This window comes from Nilaparvata lugens, chromosome 8 (genome assembly GCF_014356525.2).
Source record: "Nilaparvata lugens isolate BPH chromosome 8, ASM1435652v1, whole genome shotgun sequence".
Classification (NCBI taxonomy): Eukaryota; Metazoa; Arthropoda; class Insecta; order Hemiptera; family Delphacidae; genus Nilaparvata; species Nilaparvata lugens.
This window is the reverse complement of record NC_052511.1, coordinates 27534571-27557973: the sequence shown is the minus strand read 5'-3', so window position 1 is coordinate 27557973 and position 23403 is coordinate 27534571. Positions and strand designations below refer to the sequence as shown.

General features: G+C 33.6%; 1 protein-coding gene across 2 annotated transcripts in view; it reads right to left on the bottom strand.

Moving 5' to 3' along the window:
- Positions 1 to 23403, bottom strand: part of LOC111044883 — a 130523-nt gene that overhangs the window by 38381 nt on the left and 68739 nt on the right. For both annotated transcript variants that reach the window (XM_022330137.2, XM_039434408.1), the window contains exon 2: positions 16226 to 16318. In XM_022330137.2, the coding sequence (XP_022185829.2) occupies positions 16226 to 16309 (84 nt within the window). In that variant the 5' untranslated portion in view covers positions 16310 to 16318. The remainder of the gene's footprint in view (positions 1 to 16225; positions 16319 to 23403) is intronic.

Genomic DNA, 23403 nt, shown 5'->3' with positions numbered 1-23403 from the left:
TCCTAATTAACCGATTGAGTTAAAATTTGAAACTTAAGGTCCTTATACCATGAGGATCCGACAATAAGAAATTCAATAAAATTCAATTCAAGATGGCGGAAAAAATGGCGGATAATTACTAAAAAACCATGTTTTTCACGTTTTTCTCGAAAACGGCTCTAACGATTTTCTTCAAATTTATACCATGGATAGCTATTTATAAGCCCTATCGACTGACATTAGTCTCTTTTCTGGGAAAATTCCAGGAGCTCCGTAATATTCTTGAGAAAAATGGCGGATAATGACTAAAAACCATGTTTTTCACGGTTTTCTCGAAAACGGTTCTAACGATTTCCTTCAAATTTATACCATGGATAGCTATTTATAAGCCCTATCAACTGGCATGAGTCTCATTTCTGGGAAAATTCCAGGAGCTCCGTAATATTCTTGAGAAAAATGGCGGATAATGACTAAAAATCCATGTTTTTCACGGTTTTCTCGAAAACGGCTCTAACGATTTTCTTCAAATTTATACCATGGATAGCTATTTATAAGCCCTATCAAATGACATGAGTTTTTCTTCTGGGAAAATTGCAGGAGCTCTGTAATATTCTTGAGAAAAATGGCGGCGTACTAAAAAACCATGTTTTCCACGATTTTCTCAAAAATAACTTGACCGATTTTTTTCAAATTCATACCCTGTAAATTCATCAGCTCTATCAACTGGCATGAGTCTTCTTTCTGGGAAACCAATGGGGGTCCACCCCATCCTTGGGAAATGGATTTAGTAACCTCCTTCTCGTGCATGAGGTGGTAGGTAGCGCAGTTCATAAAAAGAACACATAGTCGAGATATTTCATCTGTAGAACAGCTGTTTTGACGACTTTAAAAAAAAGACGACTAAAAAAATCATGGAATTTCACAATTCACACAAAGAAAAAGTACTCTGAAAACAATATTATATATACAAATATACAGAAGTCTGATCGTAGTTTCAAATATGAGCAAGGAAAGTTGTGTGAGTGTACCACACCAGATGTTTAAAACTGTGACTGTCCATCTTTGTCTTTGGTGAGTGACACACGTTACCTTGGAATAATGATTGATAGTAGCATGAGATGGCATTCTCAAATTGACAATATATCCAAGAAACTCCAGGCATTAAGCGATAAAATATATTATTTACATAAAAACATCCCTGTTGATTGCCTGTATTCAACTTATTATTGAGAGTAGAGAAAATACAGTTGAGGTTTCTAAAAGTTATTGCGTCTAGAATAACTCATCTAAACTTGAATTTGATCAATCCTCAAACCCTAAAAATCTTTTATCAAACCCTGACACCAAGAAATTTTTACACCTTCAAAATGATAGTATATTTCAAAAATAATTTCCATTATAAATTTTTAGCTCCAACAATATTTTATGATTAAGGGTGTCAAATGCTTTTGAGTAATCTATATGGCTAACACATAATATCTGTCATTCGAGAAAGTATTGATTTTATCTAAAAAATTTGATAAAAATATTTCTGTACATTTCCCTTTTTGAAAAACATACTGAATATTGGATAGAATATCATTTTCAGACAGATGTTTATTTGAATTTGTGAGTAAATATCTTTCAAATATCTTTTCTGGTGTAGACAGTTTTGAAATTGGTAGGTAGTTTTCTAGATTGCCTCTTTTTTCCGATTTAAAAATTGGACTTATAATTGAGATTATCAAAGAATCAGGAAATATACCTTTAGAGATGGACAAATTGATCATACGACACAGTGGAGCACACAGATGATCTGTCAAGAGTTGAAGCTCCAGTAATCCAATACCAGGAGATTTATTTTTGTCCATATTGTCAACTATTTTTCCTATATCATGAACCCGGGCTTTCCTTAAATAGAAGCTGGAGTTAGGTGGGATGTGGACAGAGTCGTTAAGAATGAGTGGACATAGGTGTGACATGTTTCTAATATTATTAATGAAAGATTTTGCTGAGCAAAGTTCAGATGCACTATTGAATTTATTGGATAAATTTCTTAGAACTGGTTTACCAGAATCATCCGAAGCCCTACCAAAAATTCCATTAATACATTTCCATTTTGATTTTATAACATTTTTTGAGTTGGTCATTTTTTTATTATGTATTCTCGTTTAGTTTGTGTGTTTTCTTTATTAAGATTTTTCCGGAAACTTTGATACTCGTGTCTGTACTGGATATTGGAGGGATTACTCTTACTGCGCCTAAATAGTCTGTCTCTAATTTTTAGTTTATCATGAAGCGATTCAGTCATCCAATTATATTTGAAATTGAGTTTTATGTTTTTAATGTGTATTCTTTTCTCACATTGGTTACTTGCTATATCAAAGTTCAGCTTAATCTTATCATAAATAAAATTAGTAGAAAGGAGTGAAAAGCAGCTATTCCACTCACTTTGTTTCAACGTATCAATAAGTTTATTTTTATCTATGATTTCTTTAAAAATATCTGGCCTTTGATTTTCTTTTGATGAAAAATTGTGAAGGATTTTACAACTAACGATATTATTAGTTCTGTGAACACTAGACCTCACGCAGTATTCTCATCCACAAGTACCTGATTGAAACTATAGACCTTATGGAAATACAGCAATAGACTGGCTTCTCCACACATCTGTGTAATCACTTGTCAGCTATGATGAATAATTCTATAGTCTGATTTTTACTCTAATATTGGCGTATGGAGGAGGCTCCTTTCTCCTTTTATATTATCCTTGAAATGCAAAATTTCCAAAAACCTTGTATATACGTCGACGCGCAATCAAAAAAGGAACATACCTGTCAAATTTCATGAAAATCTATTACCGCGTTTCGTCGTAAATGCGCAACATATAAACATTTAAACATTAAGAGAAATGCCAAACCGTCGACTTGAATCTTAGACCTCACTTCGCTCGATCAATAATGATCTGATCAAGATTTTCAAGTTGATCACACCTGTATGACAAGTGAAACTATTATCAGTAAGTCGAATAAATAAGTGATCAATACAGGACTGAGTAAGAAGATCTTGCCTGAATTCTTCCCTAGTAACAATAGACACCCTTTTTGCAACCGTAAGATAACAGCATAGATTCGTATAACTGAACAAATTTATAATCCCGTTTCAGAAGATCAATGTTTGAATCTCAATGTATCTAAATATCATCAATGATATTTTGGGGTATTTCCTATAATTGAGAAATTATAAATAATAAATTAATAAATTGAAAAATTGAATTGAATTGAAAATTCTTATTAAGCTACATCTGTAGTTGGGGATTAGAGTATATAGAGTGTAAATCCGACATGAAAATCGTCAGTTGTGAAAATTAAAAGTTGGATACAATGTTGATAACGTAGCTGGATGCTAATGGTTTTTGTCCACACTCTGACAGTAATTCACTCACATACTTCCCGTTGTATTTAAGTACCAACTGTTGTAAGTTTATCAATGTTAATTTTATCAACTGTCTTTAGAGTTTGAAAGCTTTTATCGAGTCCATCAGAGCCACTCACACAGGGAGAACCCTGATTGGCTTCTTGAAAAGCAGGAAGACAACCAAAATAAGATACAAGATAAGAACTTTCCCAGACAAAGATACCGTTCATTGATAACAACTCCTCAAAATAATAGCGTCCATCTCTCAATCGTGTTCTGGAAATATATTATCAACAAAGCTAAAAATTCGTTGAGAAAGTCGGGCGAGTTTCATTTTTTCGCCCAGTTATTAATCTTTCTCTTGTCCAATCTCGCCGAAAAAATTAGATGATTGTTTTCCAACATGGACCTACTGTGCTTTCATGTTGTGCAGGACCGCCGAAACATCAGTCCGTGAATTTCCATTAGTCTGTTGTTTTGTTTGAAAAAGAATGAAATAGAGTAGAGCAGAGCGTGCAGCGTGCATTACTTTCGGCACGATTTGGCAGAAAAACGTTATTTGCCAACCAAGATCCAAGATGTCCAATACACCAGACAGACAGACGTCTTCCTACCTAATTTCACCTTATTGGACTTTTTCCACACAACTACTGGTCTCCTTTTGTCATATCCAACATCAAACTAGAATTGGTGGATCGAAGCATTAAAAAAATCTTGACCAATGGCTTCTGATTTGAAATAATATTTGCATATAGACTTATTGTTTATAGTGTTATAACACTTATGACGTTATTCTTTATATTTAAATAACGATTAGCCACCTGCTTGGCATCAGTCGGTAGAGCATGAAATATTTGATATAATTATAAAAATTAGGTCGTGGTTTTTTAATAGGATACAGTCTCATAAAAATCTTTATAAGCCCAGGTATGAGCTTCCCCTATAATTCTTGTAATTCATTGAAATATATATATATATAATATATATATATATATATATATATATATATATATATATAATATATATATATATATATATATATATGGTACTTATCCTATAGTGTTGAGGAATTAAAATAAATTGCACACCATAAACAATTTGATACATATATTAACAAATATTGCAAAAAATAGATCAAGGCAAAAATATAAAGAGCGATAAAAATATAAAATATAATAATAGAACAATAATTGAAATCAGTAAAATATCACAGGCTAAACATTATATTCTAAATTTATAGCACGAAACATTACCATGTGCTTTTATTTTAAACCATATGCATCCTTTTGCATGTAGCTGCGATATAAGTTTGCTAATACTTGTCGACTTGGACAATTCAAATAAAAATAGGTTCCTTAAGATCAACTTGATAAATTGGCAACTAATAATCCAAATATATATATTAAATTCTCTAGTATCTAGTAGATTTCTTTGTAATGAGTATATATTTTATCTCAGGGTGCAAGATTCGGCACCTGATGGAATAAGTAGAGCAATTCATCTAGTGAATTAGAGCTACAACAAATTATCGCAAATTATTGCAAAAATTAAAGATCATATGAATATGTTTTAATAGCCTAGATTTTATACTTCTTTGATTTATTAGAATAATTTGTAATGTACTGATTCATTATTCCTTTAATAAAATACCTTTAATACTATATTTACTTGCGCAAGTATTTTTTATTAAATTCTTAATTTATAAGAAAACCCTTTCGACGAGCGAGCTTTGATTATTAGATAAATTCGAAGCACTAAGGGCGCCCATCACTAATTCAATTTTCTCACTCACGTGTCGAAATCTTCTTATAAGCCGCTGATGTCGATCCAACTCCTGGTGGTCCTGGACTATGGTAGCCGGAATCGTCTCTTCCAAGGGGTTACAAGAATTATTTAGAAATGAAAATGACTTCTGCTTTATAAGAGCATCACAAAGTCTTTTAAGAAATTTAATAATTCAATCTAACTTTAGCTTTTAAAAGTTATAGCAAGGTATTACGCTCTAAAATATTTAGGGACCTCTCATGGTGGCATTTGGCAGGCGAGTGATGGTTCTCCTTCCTCAATTTTACAATTCTTATTTCCGACTTTCAAATTTACATAAAATTTGAATATCCTAGTCCTCCGCCATTTAAGGTTCAAATAGATCGTACTAAAATATTAAATTATTACTTATGTTGTATGTTTAATAATTTCTTTGCCTTCGAGCCATATCCATAACATAGACTATATAACATTTTTACATAAATCCCAATCATTTATAGAAATATATATAAATATTTTTGAATTGGCATACTATTGCCGCCTATTAACTGCCATTATGTGATTGGTGCATGCAAATTGTTTCAGTATTCATGCGCTTGGTAACCTCCTATTTCCTGGATACACTTAATTATTTTTATTAGGTTTTTTAAGTATGCTCTCTACATGCTAGTTAATATTCTATATACTACTATTTATTTCATGCTTCCTAATAGTTAGCCACGTGACCATTTGTTCTTCCAAATTGCATACCGTTTTGCCGCAATAGATCTCTGCCAAGGAGTCTGGTCAGATTCTACGTTGCATGGCTCGGTCGATCGTTAGGTCGCCGATCACTGAATGTTTATACATAACCTCAATCTTCAATATTTTATAATATATTATATATTAGCAAAAAATTATTTCAATTCCTTTTTAGGTTATTGTACCGTTTAGCCAGAACAAGCTGATGCTATCTAATCTTTATTGTTATCTCATTGGCGATATTAGCCAGTTACTTTACTCAGACCTATTAGTACTTCAGCTAGGCATTTTTACATCTACCCAAATTTCAAATACATTACACACTATAACACTCAATATGAATTAGGTGAAAACGTACAGTTCTTAGCCTCGTATTATTGAATTATCTGGAGAATCAAGTAGTTTACAGTTTTGATACTGGAAATCAAGCTTTGATACTGGAAGTTCCGGAAAACATTGAAGGCTGGCTATTGAGCTCTGATGATCAATTTTTCTATAAAAATAAGTGTTATTGGAGTCTCACTCTCAAATACTTTTAAAAAGTATTATGCTCATTCTTATGAGTATTAACACCGATAGGCACACATGAAAACATTGAACACTCAATCACTCTAACAAAATTATATTTATTGATCTCTACTACTAATCAAATATGTAGAGTGAATAATGGTTGTAAGCTTTGAAACTAGAATGTATTACAAGAATTATAATTGAGCTCCAACAATAAAGTTTAATAATGATTATAATTAATACTTTCATAATAATATTTTCTATTTGCTTTCAATAAAGAAGATTATGTGAGAGCATCATTGACTGCCAACTGTAAATGCTTGAAAAAATAACATGATTATTGATTGAGGTTTAACACTCAAATCATTAGAAAAAGTATGGCTATTGACTCTTCAATACTGAGACTATTGCGATCTGGATACTCTGTTGAAGAAATGCGTCTGCGCGTTTGAACATAAAACAAATACTGAAAAATTATACATCTCAAGACATCTTAGCATAATGTTACATCTTAAGACAGTGTAACACGCCACTCCAACATGTTCAAAACAAGATTCAACAGAGAAAAGACGCAATTATTCCACACACCTTCATTAAGGCGCAAAATTACATCATTAAGATCTCTAGTTACAGACGTCCTGCTGTTTATTAATGAAACAAGTAACAGACTCCGAAATCGTGTGAATTTCCACGCCTATTGGACTTCTCCCATCTGGTGGCCATTGTTTATGCTGCCTTCTCATAAATTTCCAATATTCGTAACACTTTTGATTAAAAGCTTTCTTCTCCATTCACGTGACCTGGGTCTTACGTCAAAATTCATCAACGTCTTACAGAGAAGATTACGTTGATATTGAGAAGAAGATATGAAGATCTCCATCTCCAGTCATTTAGTTGCATCTCTAATGAACATTGGTCTGCATCTACACCTTCTCTCTACTTCTCTCTCCTTCAACCTCTTCTCTTACATTAGCTATACATATTTTGTTGTACTCCATTATATTTTCTCATGTTCAATTCCAATTCTAATTACTGTTTTCACAGCTTAACATCTTACTTCCAAGTATCTCAGATCCCGTACTTCTTACTCGTTCCTGGATGATACTCAGTTGAGACTTCAGTCACGAGAATATTATTAACATGGTGGTTTGGTGTTCCAAGTGATTCAGCTCACGAGGATTTCAGAACCCTAGTGCTATAGGAGATATCTTAAAATAGTTTCATTTAATACCTTTGAATTTCTATCGTTAATAGTTATTTATTTCTTAGTCTCAGAATCATTGAAGATCTTAAATAAAGCAATAGAATATTATGAATTATAAAGTGATAAATATCAAGGATTGATGAAGGTATTTGAGGACAGTGACTATACATGATATCATGAGGAAGAAGGTTCATGGGGTCCCGCATATTTTGTTGGGCTATTATTGAACTATCAAGAGAGAAAATTATCTTACAAGTTTTGAAAATTTCAGGAATTTGAGGAAAGTATGTCGTATTATTTCTGTTGAGGATGATTTCTTATAGATTTATTTGCCCACATGAATATACATCATCCGTCACCTCGGTTTCCCGATCCATGACTGGCATTGGAGATTCATCACTGCGCATGCTATTTACGCACGCAACATATTGCATTCCTGGAATTGCTTACTATTGCACGTAACAGTAAGCTATCGAAAAAGGGGATTTTTATGAGGCATTATGACTGTGATTTGAATAAGGCATTCTCAAATCATCCGACACGAACATGTCCAAATGATGTTGGAATTCCAATGTACAAAATTCGAGCTTAATTATATCATATCTCCATCAAAACAATCATCTTACTGCTACACAAAAATTAATACAACGGACATTAATTATGCAAATGGAAACCAAACTCGAAAGATGAGAATCTCGACAGGCTAAAACCGTTCAGCTAGCGAGACAGCCACGAGATTACAGCTATGTGGAGATTTTTGTCCAATAATAGGCCGTTTACCGCCAATAATAAATGATAATAACAGATGATAGCCTGAGAACAGGCTAGCCCAAGAGCAGAGGGAAGAAAAAGAAGAAGGAGAGGAGATGTCAGTCGGAAGGCAAAAACAACTCACAGAGATAGCGGCTGACAACGTCTCGGAACAGACGAGATGCTAAGGATGCTGAAGAGGAGGAGATGAATAACTCAGAAGGATCGATGAGAAGATTGGGAGGAAGTGGATACAGTGCAAGTAAAGGGAACGAGGAGGTAGAGGAAAAATGAGATAGGAGTATGAGGTGAAGGAGAAGGAGTAGGAAAATGAGGTGGATGAGTAGAAAAGGAGATAACGAGAGGAAGGAGAAGGATAGCAATTGTAAAATAATTCATGTTTAATAAAGAGTATGAGGAAGATTGAAAATCGAGGACGAAAAAGGAGAAACAAGAAATGAAAGAACCAAAACTTACCGCTAAGAAAATGGCGATGATGGGAAGATTTGGAGAACAAGAGAAAATACAGGGAAAACAGAGACGTAAAATAATTGTAAAATAAGAAAGTAATGTGGATATTAGTGTTAGAGAAGAATAGACAAAGGAAAATATTTTAATGATACATTAGAGATGAAAACAAAGATATAGAGATGAAGTGAAGATGGTATGAATAGGAATTATTGATTCTAATAATTTTGTAATATTATTGAATCAAGAGAACAAGTGAGAAGAATAGACAAAGGAAAATATTTTAATGATACATTAGAGATGAAAACAAAGATATAGAGATGAAGTGAAGATGGTATGAATAGGAATTATTGATTCTAAAAAAATTGTAATATTATTGACTCTTCAAATGAAACTATTCACTATTTAGCACCAGACCAGAAAGAATGCATAACAAACGATGATGGAGAATTAAATGAAAGAGATGGAGAATACACAAACTACAAGAGAACATATAATAGACGAAGAGAGTTAGTTGAAAAAAGATGATACAAGAGCAAGAGATATGCAAAGGATGCAATTTGATAGAAGCGGTCCCCGGTCCGACAAGAAACCTCATTCAGAACAAGAATCGGAAGAAGCCGTCTCTAGCAACTGATAAGACCAGTCCAAGTCTTCCAACCTTCATCCTCAGATTGCGAATCAGAAAAATCGGCGGAAAAGTTGAACTCATCACTAAACTCCTCAGTTACTGAAGAAGCTACACGCATCCCAGGATTCTAGATTGTTGCTAATGCAAAGCCGTGTCGTTTCTGACCGTAATAATATAGGGAAAGCAGCGGTTACTTGTTTAGCGATGGGGAAGGGTTAATAATATCGAGCGGTCGATTAAAACAACAACTAAACCGGTAGGATCCGTTTTGGCAGCGCAATTGGCTGGCGGCTCAATCCACTTTAAATGCCGTAGCAAAAAAGCGGAAGATGATTATTGTCGATTGAGGCTTGAGGCTAAAATAAAGCCATCTTGGTGTTCCCAATAAATATACAGTAGTTGGACACATCGAGATAGACATGAATGTCGAGAAGATAATTTATTAATGTAAAGGACTGGAATTATGAGAGTGGTAAGTTCGTTTGATTAGATTCTTATTATTCTTTGGTTGATAGGAATAATATTAAGGTATTCTAAGAAAAATCATCATACTTGCGTCATTTCTAGTCGCTGCTTTACGAAAGTTGTTCCAAAGTTTAGAATACTTTGTTTCTTGATTCTCTCAATACTTAGGTTGTGCATAGAATGATTAATATTCTAATCAGCAATCTCCTAATAAACAATAATCTTATCTATTCTCACATATGGGAGAAATAGGAATTATTCAATCGATTAAAGTCTTTAATTTGGTTGAAAGAGCTGGATGGATTTCAACGTGATTATCGTTTCAAAGGAGTACAAAACTTTCAACTGGTTTGGTCATGTTTATAAATAAATTATCATGTTACTAACTTGTTGAAGCTTCTATATGTAACCTTTTAGGAATCTATTCATCTTTTTTCCTCTTTTTGTCTTCTTCCTCTTTCAATAATTTTTTCAAGAAGTTGAATTTAAATCCTACAGACAACTCCATGAATCTCATCTCACCATAATATTAGCTATTTCAAATCAAAATTCCTCAAGATGAAAAAGGCTACTTTGAAGTAAATGAGATGCTTGAGAGCATCATACATGATACTTGAGTAATAATACCAAGGAGTATTATTAGATAGTACGGGTAAAGAGTTATGAGACATTCTGTAAATCACTGTCTGAAACATGCTGGTTCATCACAATTCTCAAGATAAATCAATCTGCTTTCAAACTGTGAAATAAACCACAAAACATACAGACAACATCAATTTGTCAATAACAAAACCGACATATTAGCATCACAGTATAACGACGTAGCATAGCGGTTCCCATTCCCGTAATTTATTCCAAACATTCGACCACCCTGTCGATTAGTGGCTCGTTAGTGTGTTGTGGAAGGGTTTATGGTGATCTCATACAGCCAAAAGCTCAAAACGAAACTTTAGCCGTCTTAAACCATCTTGAAACTGCCGTTCTAGACCATCTCAAGGGTATATTTTAGCTAAACTACCGCCTACAAAGATCCTGAGGTGATCTCATATGGCTCCAAGCTCAAGAAGGAACTGAAGACGCCTTGGAACTGCCGTTTTAGAGCGTATCAAGACTGCATTTCAGATGGAACAGCGTCTTAAAATATGTTAGGAGTGTATTTCAGAGTTGGAACTGCCGTCCGACGGTATTTTAGCTGTGAGCATTTGTATTTCGGGACTGTTTAGTGGTTCGCAGTAATCGACTGCCCAATAAATTGTCCATAAATTTCGAGAAAGAACTTTTATGGCAGTGGGGCGTGTCTGAGAGTCCTAACGAAGGACGCTCAATGCCTGCTCCAGTTTCATTTACGAGCGCCTAACGGTGTCTGTGTCTGTTGTACTCCACGATCTATATATACTAGTATATTGTTGGTTACGATATATACTAGTTGGTATATATAGATCGTTGATTGTACTACACTCAGATTCAGTGCAGACTAGCAGACTTGGTTGAATGGTAAGCATTTATGTTATATACGAGAAATGCTGACTGTATGAAGAGAATTTCAGCATATCTGCTCTGTGTGGACATCTCACCTGAGAACCGTGCAGTGGTCGAATGTGAGAGAGGATTCTACCAACACGAAACTTAATCGCCTGGAGAAAGGCTGCTCGATTAACAGTTCTACTCACATGAGCATTATCATTGCAACTTACACTAAATTGAACATTCCAAAATCACGATTTCAATGTTGGAGCCATATTTTGCCCGCATATGTGGGTGCCGTGGGGCTGATTTACTCAAATGAGAAACGTGGAGTGATAACTAGTTGGTTACAAAGTGGATGAAGTCCAGTGTTAATAAGAACTGGATAAAATGGGTGTAGATTGTGAGGGACTGTGAGATGAGTCAAGATTCGGAACTGAGAAGAATCGGTCCATAGGTTGCAAGTTAGTTCAAAAAAGGCTTGCATAGCGATTCCAACTAGAATTAATGAAACTTGTGTATTGGTACACCTGATAAAAGTGAAGTTCCTTATCCTTTCTAGCACATATTATTCATAAATTATTGTAGTGTAGAAATCATGACATGATTAATTACATTGTAATATGGGTAGATGATCCCTTGATCTAGGATATAGGTGGAGGATCACTTGCTCTAGGAATGGAAAGTATGTGGTCTCGTGGAGCCTATTCCTTATTATTTTTACCAAATAGGCCCCACGCTTAGAATTTAGTTCTTCTATATCTGGTATATAAATTATTATGATCATTTTATAAACTAATCATTCAACGATGTGAGGATATGATATGTCAATCAATCATGATTTCACTTTATATAATGATTATCATTTCAATTTTATTACCTACTTATAATTTTAATTAAATACTACGGAATCTAGAGCCATAATTGAGGCAGAAATGTTTCGAGATGTGATTGAATGAACAAGTGATCTAATAAAAAGAAATAAATTTGGACCATCAAATATCATAATGAAATTCATCCAATATTGAACTATCTATTTACTTGAAACTTTATCTTAGTGTAAGGAATTTTTATCATCCAGCTAATTATGGAAGAGGATGTGTAATTATAATTTTTGGTGTACTATAAACATGAAGTTCATGATGTTCCTTTAACATAATCGGATGAATTAATCGATTAAGTGAACCATTATTCATTTAGCTGAGTTATTAAGCTCCTTCACTGAATTAAATCATAATTAAAACAGGAAAAACTCTCTCCAGCAAACCCATGATCCGAGGTCAACAACCCTCGGTTTATCATCGCAGGATTACATTCATTTTTGAACCTAATTCATCAAACATAATTTCAAAGTTATGAGTAATGACTAATGTGAAAGTTCAAGGTAGTTTATCCAGATGAACATAAAACAAGGAATTGTTTACAACTTCAATCTACTGACCTAAATAATATGATACTTATTTACAGTACCATATTTTATCGCTTCATTACTAGTAGTTCTGTGAACAGAAGACTTCGCGCTCAGTAAGTTACATTGACCTGTTGTTATGTTTTCTAAAAAATAAATGAATGATTTATCAATTTAAAATGTCTAGAAAAAATCCTAAATAAACATAGAGCTTTCTGTCCTATCGTACCGTGACGTGTCGTCCCGGAATATGAGTGTCAGCGCTGTTATAAGGTCTGGCTGCCGTCGGTACGCCAATCCAATCAACCCATCAGAGAACATTCTGTGTTGTCGTGTTGGCGAAAAATCGGTGTGTTGAAATTAACAAAATAAACTACCATAATGCTGATTTCCTACAAACTTCATTTCTCACTTTTCATGATTTTAGGAATCAATTTCTTTTCAATAATATTTGTTGCAATTTTAATCATCAGATTATAAAAGAAAAATGTAAAAGAAGTTTTCTATCAATAACTCCAAACTAGAATCATGGCCTCAGCTTGTTATGGAAAGACAAAGTTACTAGACAACACTGTCTACTAACGTTGATGGAAAGATACATTTTCAAGATGTTCGATGTTTTTGAACGGGTAGTATTATAATCCACTAGATAGCTGATTTATGATGAATAATTCTAAAGTCTGATTTTTACAGATGGAATTAAATAGAGAATACAATTTTTGGATAGTAGTTTTCATCGAATTTCCATTTAGCTGTTAACCCTGTTGTCAATGTCTGCAGTAACAGAAGTCTTCGGGGTGATGTACAGCATTTATTTAGGATTTTCGTTAAATAATAGTCTGATTTTTACGGTAATATTTGCGTTCAAAGGAGACTCCTTTTCCTTTTGTATTATCCTTGAAATGCAAAATTTCAATAAACCGTATATGTATCGTCGACGCGAAATTCAAAAAGGATCATACCTGTCAAATTTTATGAAAATCTATTGTATGTAAACGAAAATATGAACATAAAGAGAAATGCAAAACCGTCAACTTGAATCTTAGACCTCACTCCGCTCGGTCAATTATTTTGTTCTACTACTGGTATAAATGTCTACATAATTTTGTGGGCTTCAGCATAAATTCATTGAACATTGGTCAATTTATTGATCTTTAAACTCTATTCATTACATGAATAAATTGTAGTACTCCACAGATCACAACTTTTAAACATCAAATAAATCCTCCTGCACTTCAAACGAACATGCAAAAGAAAATCTCTGATATTTTACCTCTCAAGGAATGCGAAAATTTAGACCTGAGCTAATCATTGGTGGTTACAATCATCTACATGGATTCAGACAAGAATTTCTCCAACCTGAGACCATTATTTGCGAGAAGCGTGTGAAATATGCCTGTGCTCTCTTTTCGCAAAATCGCACCTAACTTGACAAAGTGATTCGCAACGCTCGATGTTCTGGTGACAATCGACCACCAATCATTTTCGTTCCATTTTTTCTTTTCAGTAGAAGATAAACTGGGAAAAAATTGCCGGGAGAACCCAGCTGGATTATTACGCCTCAGCCAATCTTGTGTGACACTGGTGAGATATATAATGTTTGTTTATAGTACGAGGGAAAAAATTGGTATAACGAATTGGGCTTGAAAATGATAGATAAATTATTTCGGCTCAAATTCAATAATTGGGTATGAAGTCTGGTTGAGTGACGGTGGATGTCTTTCAAGGAATTCTCACAAATTTGTGATCCTCTGGAAATTATATTGATAAAAATATTATTGAGTTTGCGGCTTCTCTAGTCCCTTGTATTTTGTGATTGAGCTGAAGTTAAAATAATTCTGGAAATATGTTATTATGATCCACCAAATGTCCAGCAAGACATTGATCCTGATAGTTGCCAAGGATGAATATTTTGTTCGATTTTACAATATTATGCAAATAATAAACTCATCCTCTTCTGAAATCAAATTGATCAGCAGCTATTCTTAAATGCATGAAAATATTACTGATTTACGATTGAAGTTGATTTCGGTTGGAACAACTGAAATATAAAGAAAATAGTCAGGAGTTAGACATTATTATAGTTATTACACTATATGGTATTGGTAATCACATGATAATTAACTTGGTTGTCATTATAATAAGGCAACCGTACTACGATCTTGCAAATTTTCATGAACATTATTATTTTAGGACGTTTTGTGTGGTCTTTGACCAGAGTTTCTAAAATTATACATCTTGAAGAGCAAGAGAAATTCGTGAAACGAAAGGATAAAGATGAGAATGATTTGTGTATTTAGAATAGCAGCATATGGCCAGTTACAACTGCTTATCTCACGTTGAAACAATGCTTTCTCTAATGTTGAAGTGTGATAAACTGTTTATGTAACACTGTGTTGTGATTGATGATATAATAGCAAGAATGACCTAAAACAACAATCTATAGAAACAATGAGGTGACCATGGAAAAATATATACTCACACACTCATAAATATAGGTATTTCAACAGAATGGGGCCCAATAACATACGTTATGGCTATTCCATGGAGTCCTTTATGTTTCTAAACAGTCTGATATATCAAGTAAATATGGTCATAAATTATAATATTCAATTTTTCAGCTACGCTTTCAAGTTGCAGTTTAAACTCGTCTTACAGGATTCTAGCTGATTTATTGGGCATTCTTTTTGTGCGGGATGATTGTATCTCAAGATAAAGATCGTTCAATTATTTAGTACGGCTTTTGTTCTGTCATCCATGCGTGCTTTCTGAAGGCTTTATTACAGAATAATAAACCTGAACTGTACGGCTACTATTTGGTAAGCTGTACTATAAATTGTTAATTTCACTTTGCGAAATACTGCGCATAACTGTGTTTTCCAAAAGGCTGATATCTCAAACTATAATAAGTTAAAAGTCCATTCTAGTAAGCACAGATCATTCCAGAACTTCTTGGTGTACAGATAGCTTGAAAAGGTCGAATGAATCGCTTCTTCAATTTTGTGAATATGGAATGTATGGCACAAATGATAAAAAATAACAAATGAAGGGACTCATTATATTCAACCCCTTTCCAGAGGGGTTTCCGGAGGGAATCTCACTACACCTTTGATCCACTTCATAGTTCTAATGGAAAAGTCAATTAACAGTAACTATTCTTAACTTAGCAAAACAAAAAAGAAAATGAAGAATCAATGTCAAATCATTGATAACATCCGATTCATCATCATGTTGAAATGAAGGTTGACCAAGATTTAAACTAGTCGAGTTCTGGATAATCGACGATCTACGATATTGTCGCTGGAACTAAATTCCTAACAAATAGTTGGCCTGATATAATGTATTATGCTGAAATTTACCAGATTGAAAGAGAAATATTGTAAAGGGAAGATAAGTTGAAAATTAAAATTGACAAATATAATATTTTTTAATTCATGGAACTCACCTTTCCATTATCAGGCTCTGGAGCCTGCTTCCAAGGCGAATTTTTTCCGCCTTTTGGCCTGTCTTCTACCGAAGCCAGGCCCATTGTGCCCAACTGAAAATAAACAAGAAAATACATAAATGAAATGATTCACAAGAAATTTTCGTCGGATAAAATATGAGAGAGCTTCAACAATAAGCATCAACTGGAAAAGTTTCTTGAAGATTTCTAACATTTGATGGTGTGGGCGTGATATTGGAATATTAACTACAAATACGAGAGTGATATAATAAATCACCTATAATTGAATTCAATTTCTATTGATACATCAAAATTAGATTCAAATTTATTTGGACCAGTAGTGGAAATGGATAAGAATAGTTGATTAATTCATCCGTTTGCAAGCACTGATATGGAGATGTTTCACGGATATTGATTACAAACAGTAATAATCCATGAGTTGTGGATGAGAGAAGACAATATTCTTTTGTGAACTTTCGCAATTCAATTCAATGATCAACAATACATTCAACTTAAAATGACAATATTTTATCCAAGAACTGCACTTTATGTTGGTATATTTTGTTAAAAAGCAATGTTTGACAAATCAAAAAATCGCATTATATTATTGTAATTATGATTCCAGACTGGATTCATTAAAGGATGGATTCATCAAGACTGGATTCATTAATGCCAAGTCTAATTCCACCGAAAAATTCTATATGAATTCACCTGACTCAAACAGTATTTAAAGTCACACTTCAATCGGATTATCACTACAAAAAAACCTCCATTCCAGAAAACGTTTACAGAAAAATAGTACAATCCAGGTGAAGAACATTAGGTCATTGTGCAAGGTACAGTAGGTCACCCAGGATTAGTCAAGCTCTCCTCAGAGAATTCAGCTCTCCACAGAGAAGATGGCGAAGATTAGTCAAGCTCTCATCACAGCTTCTGATCTTCACTGAAGATATGAGTTGAGTGTGGAACGAGAAAGACGATTTGACGAAAGAAGAGGCAGTGAATCAAGAAGAAACAAACATAAAAGACAGTTTGAGCAGGAGAAAATAAATCGGTCGTCGAGAGAGAAAAACTTGGAAAAATGGAGTTAGGAAGAAAGGTGGATAAAACAAGGGAGAGATAGAAGAAACAGAAAAATGAGTGAATGAGCGAGTGAGAGAGGATAAGATAAAAGATAAGATGATGATTCTTTGGCGAGTGCAATATGTTGTCACTTAAAGCTCATAAGACTTGGCAGTTTAGTGATGTTGTGAATTTGACCATCTGTTATCATTAGAAACCCTGCCCCACCTTCACCCATTACTGGTATATTCATGAAGCTTAACACTACAGCTACAGTCACTAACTTAAAAAACCTTCAAGAAAGGAGCTTCCATTTACGTCCGTAGCCTGTCATTATTGTTTGACCCAGTGATCACTGAAGAAGAAGGTAGTAAGATTCACTTTTAACTGTCAGCATTCCTCATAAATAACTTTGATGCTTTCCATGTAAACAATGCTGACAGTCGAAGCGAACTTCACTATCTATATTTATTAACACTTCTCGTTACTAGGATGAGAGTTTTTTGTTTGTTTCATTGACAGTTACTGTGTTTATGACTAAGGAGTTCTTATAGTAACGGTTAGCAAGTGCCATAAATGTAAATGGATGAAGATTTAGAAGCGATGTCTATCTGATGAGATGTTATCTCAGTTACTATTAAGCATAATACTAATGAGTCGGTACCGTGATTCAGCTCATTCTATATGGTTTGATAAGGTGCTTTATTTTGGATTGCAATCAAGTTTTAAAATGTTGTTCACGATGTCTTCTCGTGATGTATTCAAAAGCTCACATTTGGGAGAAAGACATCCGTTAATATTGTTTGGAAGAGATCTGTGAGGTATCTTCTACAAACGTAAACAAGAAAAAGCTGTTGATGAATATTGTGATATGGCTGCTTTCCATACAGAAAAGGAATTTTCAAATAAGCTTGAGTACCTACTACCTCTTCATTAAATGGAATAATTATAAACGTATAAATTTACATTATTTATTACGTGCAAACCATGATAATGCTTGGTAAAGAAGTTTACTCCTTGAACTATCCAGATATCCACTATCAGTATGGTACTTGATTATACTTCAGTGATGCTCCTATTGACACAGAAACTTAATCAAGATTTTATTGCATTTGAACTACAATGTAGGATCTTGAATCTCATAAATGCAATATAGGAGATAGATAATGCAATGATAAGAGGATGACTTCAATGTTGATATGTTTTTATCCACTTAGTAATAATTGAAATACGAAATCAAGTTAGGATTCTTTCGCCTACTGATACACTCTATTAAACAAGGTAAATTTACTGAACATGGTAGCTGCATTATGCGTTTCTTATTTTTTCTCACAGTTTCTTTTAATTTCCTATGGTCGCTTATTCTTCTAAGAAATTTTATCTATGCAACTACCAATTTGAATTTTGCATTTCTAGTCAAAATTTAATATTTTGAGACTTCGTAATATTTACATTTCGGAAGGAACAACAATATAATAATATTTCTTGATCAAATCCAGTACTCAGTGAAGTCCTCGTTTTCAGACTTCAACGAGAGATTTCTCTGCAATTAATTCCCAACCGCTACAATAGTCCATATCAGTTACTAGTTATAAACTGGTTATAGTGAGAAAAATTTGGTGAGTTAACGAATAGATTGAATAGTTCAAAACTTTTGTACAATGGAAACTTTCCAGATTATCAAAATTGATAAGATATCAAGTTTTTGCTTATTATATTGGGCTTACATTCAATGATACTCCAAAATCTTCAAGATCACATTCTTCTCTGCCATTAACACCTAGTATCATTGTAAGCCGTCTAATATTTTTTCAACTGAGAAAAGGACAAGCAGTGAAGTATAATCAATCACTATACAAGACTGGGGAATCTAAAAGTGAAATGAAGGATCACTGGAAACGTCTCAAAGGAAAGGTATAAATGATTCTACAAAACAACAACAAAGTACGGGGTCAATAAATCAATGGATTGTCTCAAGAATACTCCAAGTCTTCGTGAGAATTCTTCAAGTAATCTTCCACGATATCCTAACGGTTTTCATAGAATCTCCAACTCTGTCCAACTATAGTTGAGACGTTTAGTCATATAGCTGTGGTAAGTTCTACTCGCGGTCATGCAAGTAAATTGAGTAATTCGAAGATTTCGATAAAATAAATTACTAACGTTGGGGGCATGACACCACATAACCGAAATGTTTTCTCAACACGAAATATGAATACAATAAATTCATAACGTAATATCAACTAAAATTATATTTTCAGTACTATTATTTCTAACAGATGTCATCTATTATTCCACTTCCGAAAATAATAATAATTGCTAGAGATTTCTTGAGACCTTCATTTAAAAAAATCAAATGACAAATAAATTAAAACTGTGAATGTTCAAAAAATCCAATCAATGACTGATCTAGTGTTATTCACTATTCAGGTATAACGTTCTACGAAACATCTAAGAGCCTCATAATTTCATTGTCATGAAGAAAATTCTATCTGATGTTCACTTTAAGATGCACCTTATAAGTTTCAGCCTTCTTCGGTTTTACCAATATGAAAGACCCCTAACAATTCCTGACAAAACTATGAAATTATGGAATTGAATTCCTGACAATGTTATGCAGAAATTATTGAAAAAGACTACACGTTGTCTATGCGGTTTCAAGCTGCAATTCGAGTACGAGACGTTTGATTTTAATTCATTATTCGATTGATATTTCATCATTGATGGAATTTTGTTATCCAGATTTCACCATGATAAACTGAAGATTACAAAATAAGAGACAAACCTTTTGTAACAGCAATGTAATTGTCAAAATAATAATATTTCTCCAATCACAAAAATACGAAATACAAAATCAAGAACTTTGACTAAATAATAAGACTTTCATTATTTTTCACAAAGCAATAGCCACGAAATTACGAGGTCAATAGTTTTGAAACTGCAACATCGAGGGTAATTTAACAAAATTTCCATTGAATATAAAATGAAAATTATTTAACGAGAAAGATAGAAAGCGACGCGAATACGACCCACAGTCGAATATTTCTCTATTCGATTGAATCGATTGAATGATTCTGCTGCCGCTGGAAATGTTGATGGTTAGAGTGAGAGAGATAAAGTGGAACAAAGGGAAACTGAAATCATCAATGGATGTATTGAAAAAAGAGGAGTGTAACAAAAATAGAACGATGACAAAAATATTCAAGTGCAACAATGAAATTGCAAGGATGAGAAATTAAATGATTGATAGAGAGAGGTATTGAAAGAGAGCGAAATGGTTACAATATAGAAGAAATAATGAAGATGGGGAAGGGAAATTAATAGAATATGATATTGGAGAAGAAAAACATATACAAAAAAGATGAAGACGTATCCAAAAGGAAAACAAAATAATTAGAGATTATTACTAAAGCTCTCAAAGCTAAACAATATTGAACGATAAAGGTGTTCAAAAGGAGAAAGATTAGAAGGTTAGATGAAATAGAGAAATGTGAGACAATATCTTTATAGGATACCTACGAGTAGAAAGGCGAAAAGATAATGAAACAAGAGAAAGAAAGAGAAGCCTACAAGAAAACAGGAGGTGAAGAAGTAAGGAAAGAATGGAGAATGGATCTTGAAGAGCAAGAAAATAGTGAAATTGAGAAATTGGAAGAAAGGAGTATCAGGAGGAAATGAGGAACATTGGTTGAAAACAATAAAGGAAACGAGATAAAAGAGAAATAAATGTGTTGTAAAAGATGGAGAAGTAAGTTGAAGACTTGAAAGAGGATAAAACAGTAGAAACGGAAAAGAAGACCATGATAACGGTGATAATAGAGCTAGATCGTGATTTTTTCAATTTCTCCTGACGACAGAATCACATAGTCGTGGAAAGGAAATGAAAATAGATTATGGCCAATCTATAAAATGAACGTATCACGCTTCGGAATACATTCTGTCACACTTTTATTGGCTGCTTCTGACCGCATTCAGCTGAAGGATTGATAGAGAAGAAAGAGAAGGGGAGGAGAAGGAGTGAATGAGGAAAGCAGCCTGCGTTAGGAGAAGGCTACAAAAAATCACTTTCGCTAAGATCGCCAATAAATTCAGCCGAATGATCTTGCTGGAGCAATGTGACCATCCAATTCCAATAACAATAAGACATTGGCCTACTAGAGGCAAGAGGTGATTGGTTCTCTTAGTAGCATTAACGGCATAATATACATTTTGAATTCACGAGGGGAATAATTGAATTCTATGTTACAGATTGGAAATGATTCGTTAAATTGAAAATTGAGTATGAAGGAAATCGGAAATACACTGTGTACCGAGAAGCTGCACATTAAACATTCTTGAAGATTATAACATAATTCATTAAAAAGAGGAGATGAATTAACTGCAGTGTTTAAGATAAACACATCGAATTGTTGGATTCTCCTCCACTGATGAAATTTGTGTTGTAAATAAATTGAGCATCTCTAAATTGTACAGCAAGTTAAGGGAGATATTCATTCATACAAAAGGAAAATGAAAAGATAAATTTATTCACAATTAGACGTTTCTCAATTTATATTTTATTACCTACAATAATTGTAGATTTTCATTTGGATGTTTGTACAATACATATATTTTGTGGGTGGAAACTTTCTTCCCCAACTCTCGTCTAGTGTGAACCTGAAGTATTGCAGTAGCAACTTGCTCATGACATGACTATCAATATCATCATCAGTATGTTTCATCCAAACGGAACTTTCATCGGCATTGTGGTAGCTCTTTACTGAATTCTCAAAATATTCCAAAGTGCCGAGAGGTCATTTTTTTTAAAGAATTTCCATTGGATACTGAGTTTTCACCTAGATTCTCGCCTTTTTTCCGAAGTCTGTATCACTGTGAATGATTCCACATTTAGTTACTTTTTTGTGGTTTATGAAAATGCGTGTATTTATACAAAGTGAATAAATTATATCATTTCCAAATTTTCTTAAAATTTGAATAAAAACTATTTTATTATTAGTCTATCAAGAGTCCTGCCAGAACGTAAACATTCGAATATTTCAACATGAGAAACATTTCCCTCGAAATAATCGACACAGTTCTTGAAGACCCAGAGGCAGGAGATCCAGGAAACGACAAAAGCGCCCGTTAAAATGGCGGAAGCGGAAATTTATCTGGCCGACAATAGTAAAATTGTTTGTCGCCTTCCATGCCTGATTAGAGATAGAAGGGTCACATCAACCTTCCTTCTTCTCTATCCACGGATATACAGGTGAAACAGCAACCAACAATCAAATCTCTCCTAATCCTTCTTATCCTGCTATTTCCCTCTTTTCCTCCATTTATCTACTCTCATTGACCTTCTACTTCTCCGGATCTCTTATTTTGCTTCTTCCTCCATCAAAACTCATCTCACTACTCACAACTTCCTTGTTAAAATGTTTGGGAAATTTTTACCGATTTATTATTTTCATCTTTCCTCACTACTTCCTTCTATTTTCTAGCTTATTCACTTCTACTTATTTTGATTTCCATTTTCATTTGACCTTTCTTCTTCTGTACCTGTTCAATCAGCATTTTCTCATAATTCTGTACTCTACTTTTCATAACGGCCCAACGTATTTGTAATTTTCGTCTTATTTAAACGATTTCTTTAGTATACCGGTAACACTCAATGAAAACACAGAGATGTAGTCATATATCACGAATTTATTCCATCTTAACCTGCAAGTTCCTACGACACACTGAGAATGACACCATAGGTCGTGTTCAAAAATGTTTGAGTTTCTCTCTATTCAAATTCTTTATACTGTTACCTTGCTATATATTTGTGTTTTCATTATGAATGAAAAAATAAATCAAAAATTGAAGGTATATTTAATATCACTAAAAAGTGAGTCGTATTAAACTCCTCTCCCTAAGTCTGATTTCAATTATTGATTTCTCCTTCTCCCTTTCGTTTGCCTTACTCTTCCTTTTAGATTTGTTCATCTTATTTCCCTCGTCAGCCATGTACATTAATTTGTTCACCTTATTTTCATCGTCAGTCATGTACATTATTTGGGGTTATTGGTATAAATTAATAAATTATTAAAATTTGTTGAGTTTGATGATGGTGATTAACATTTTTTATGCATTAA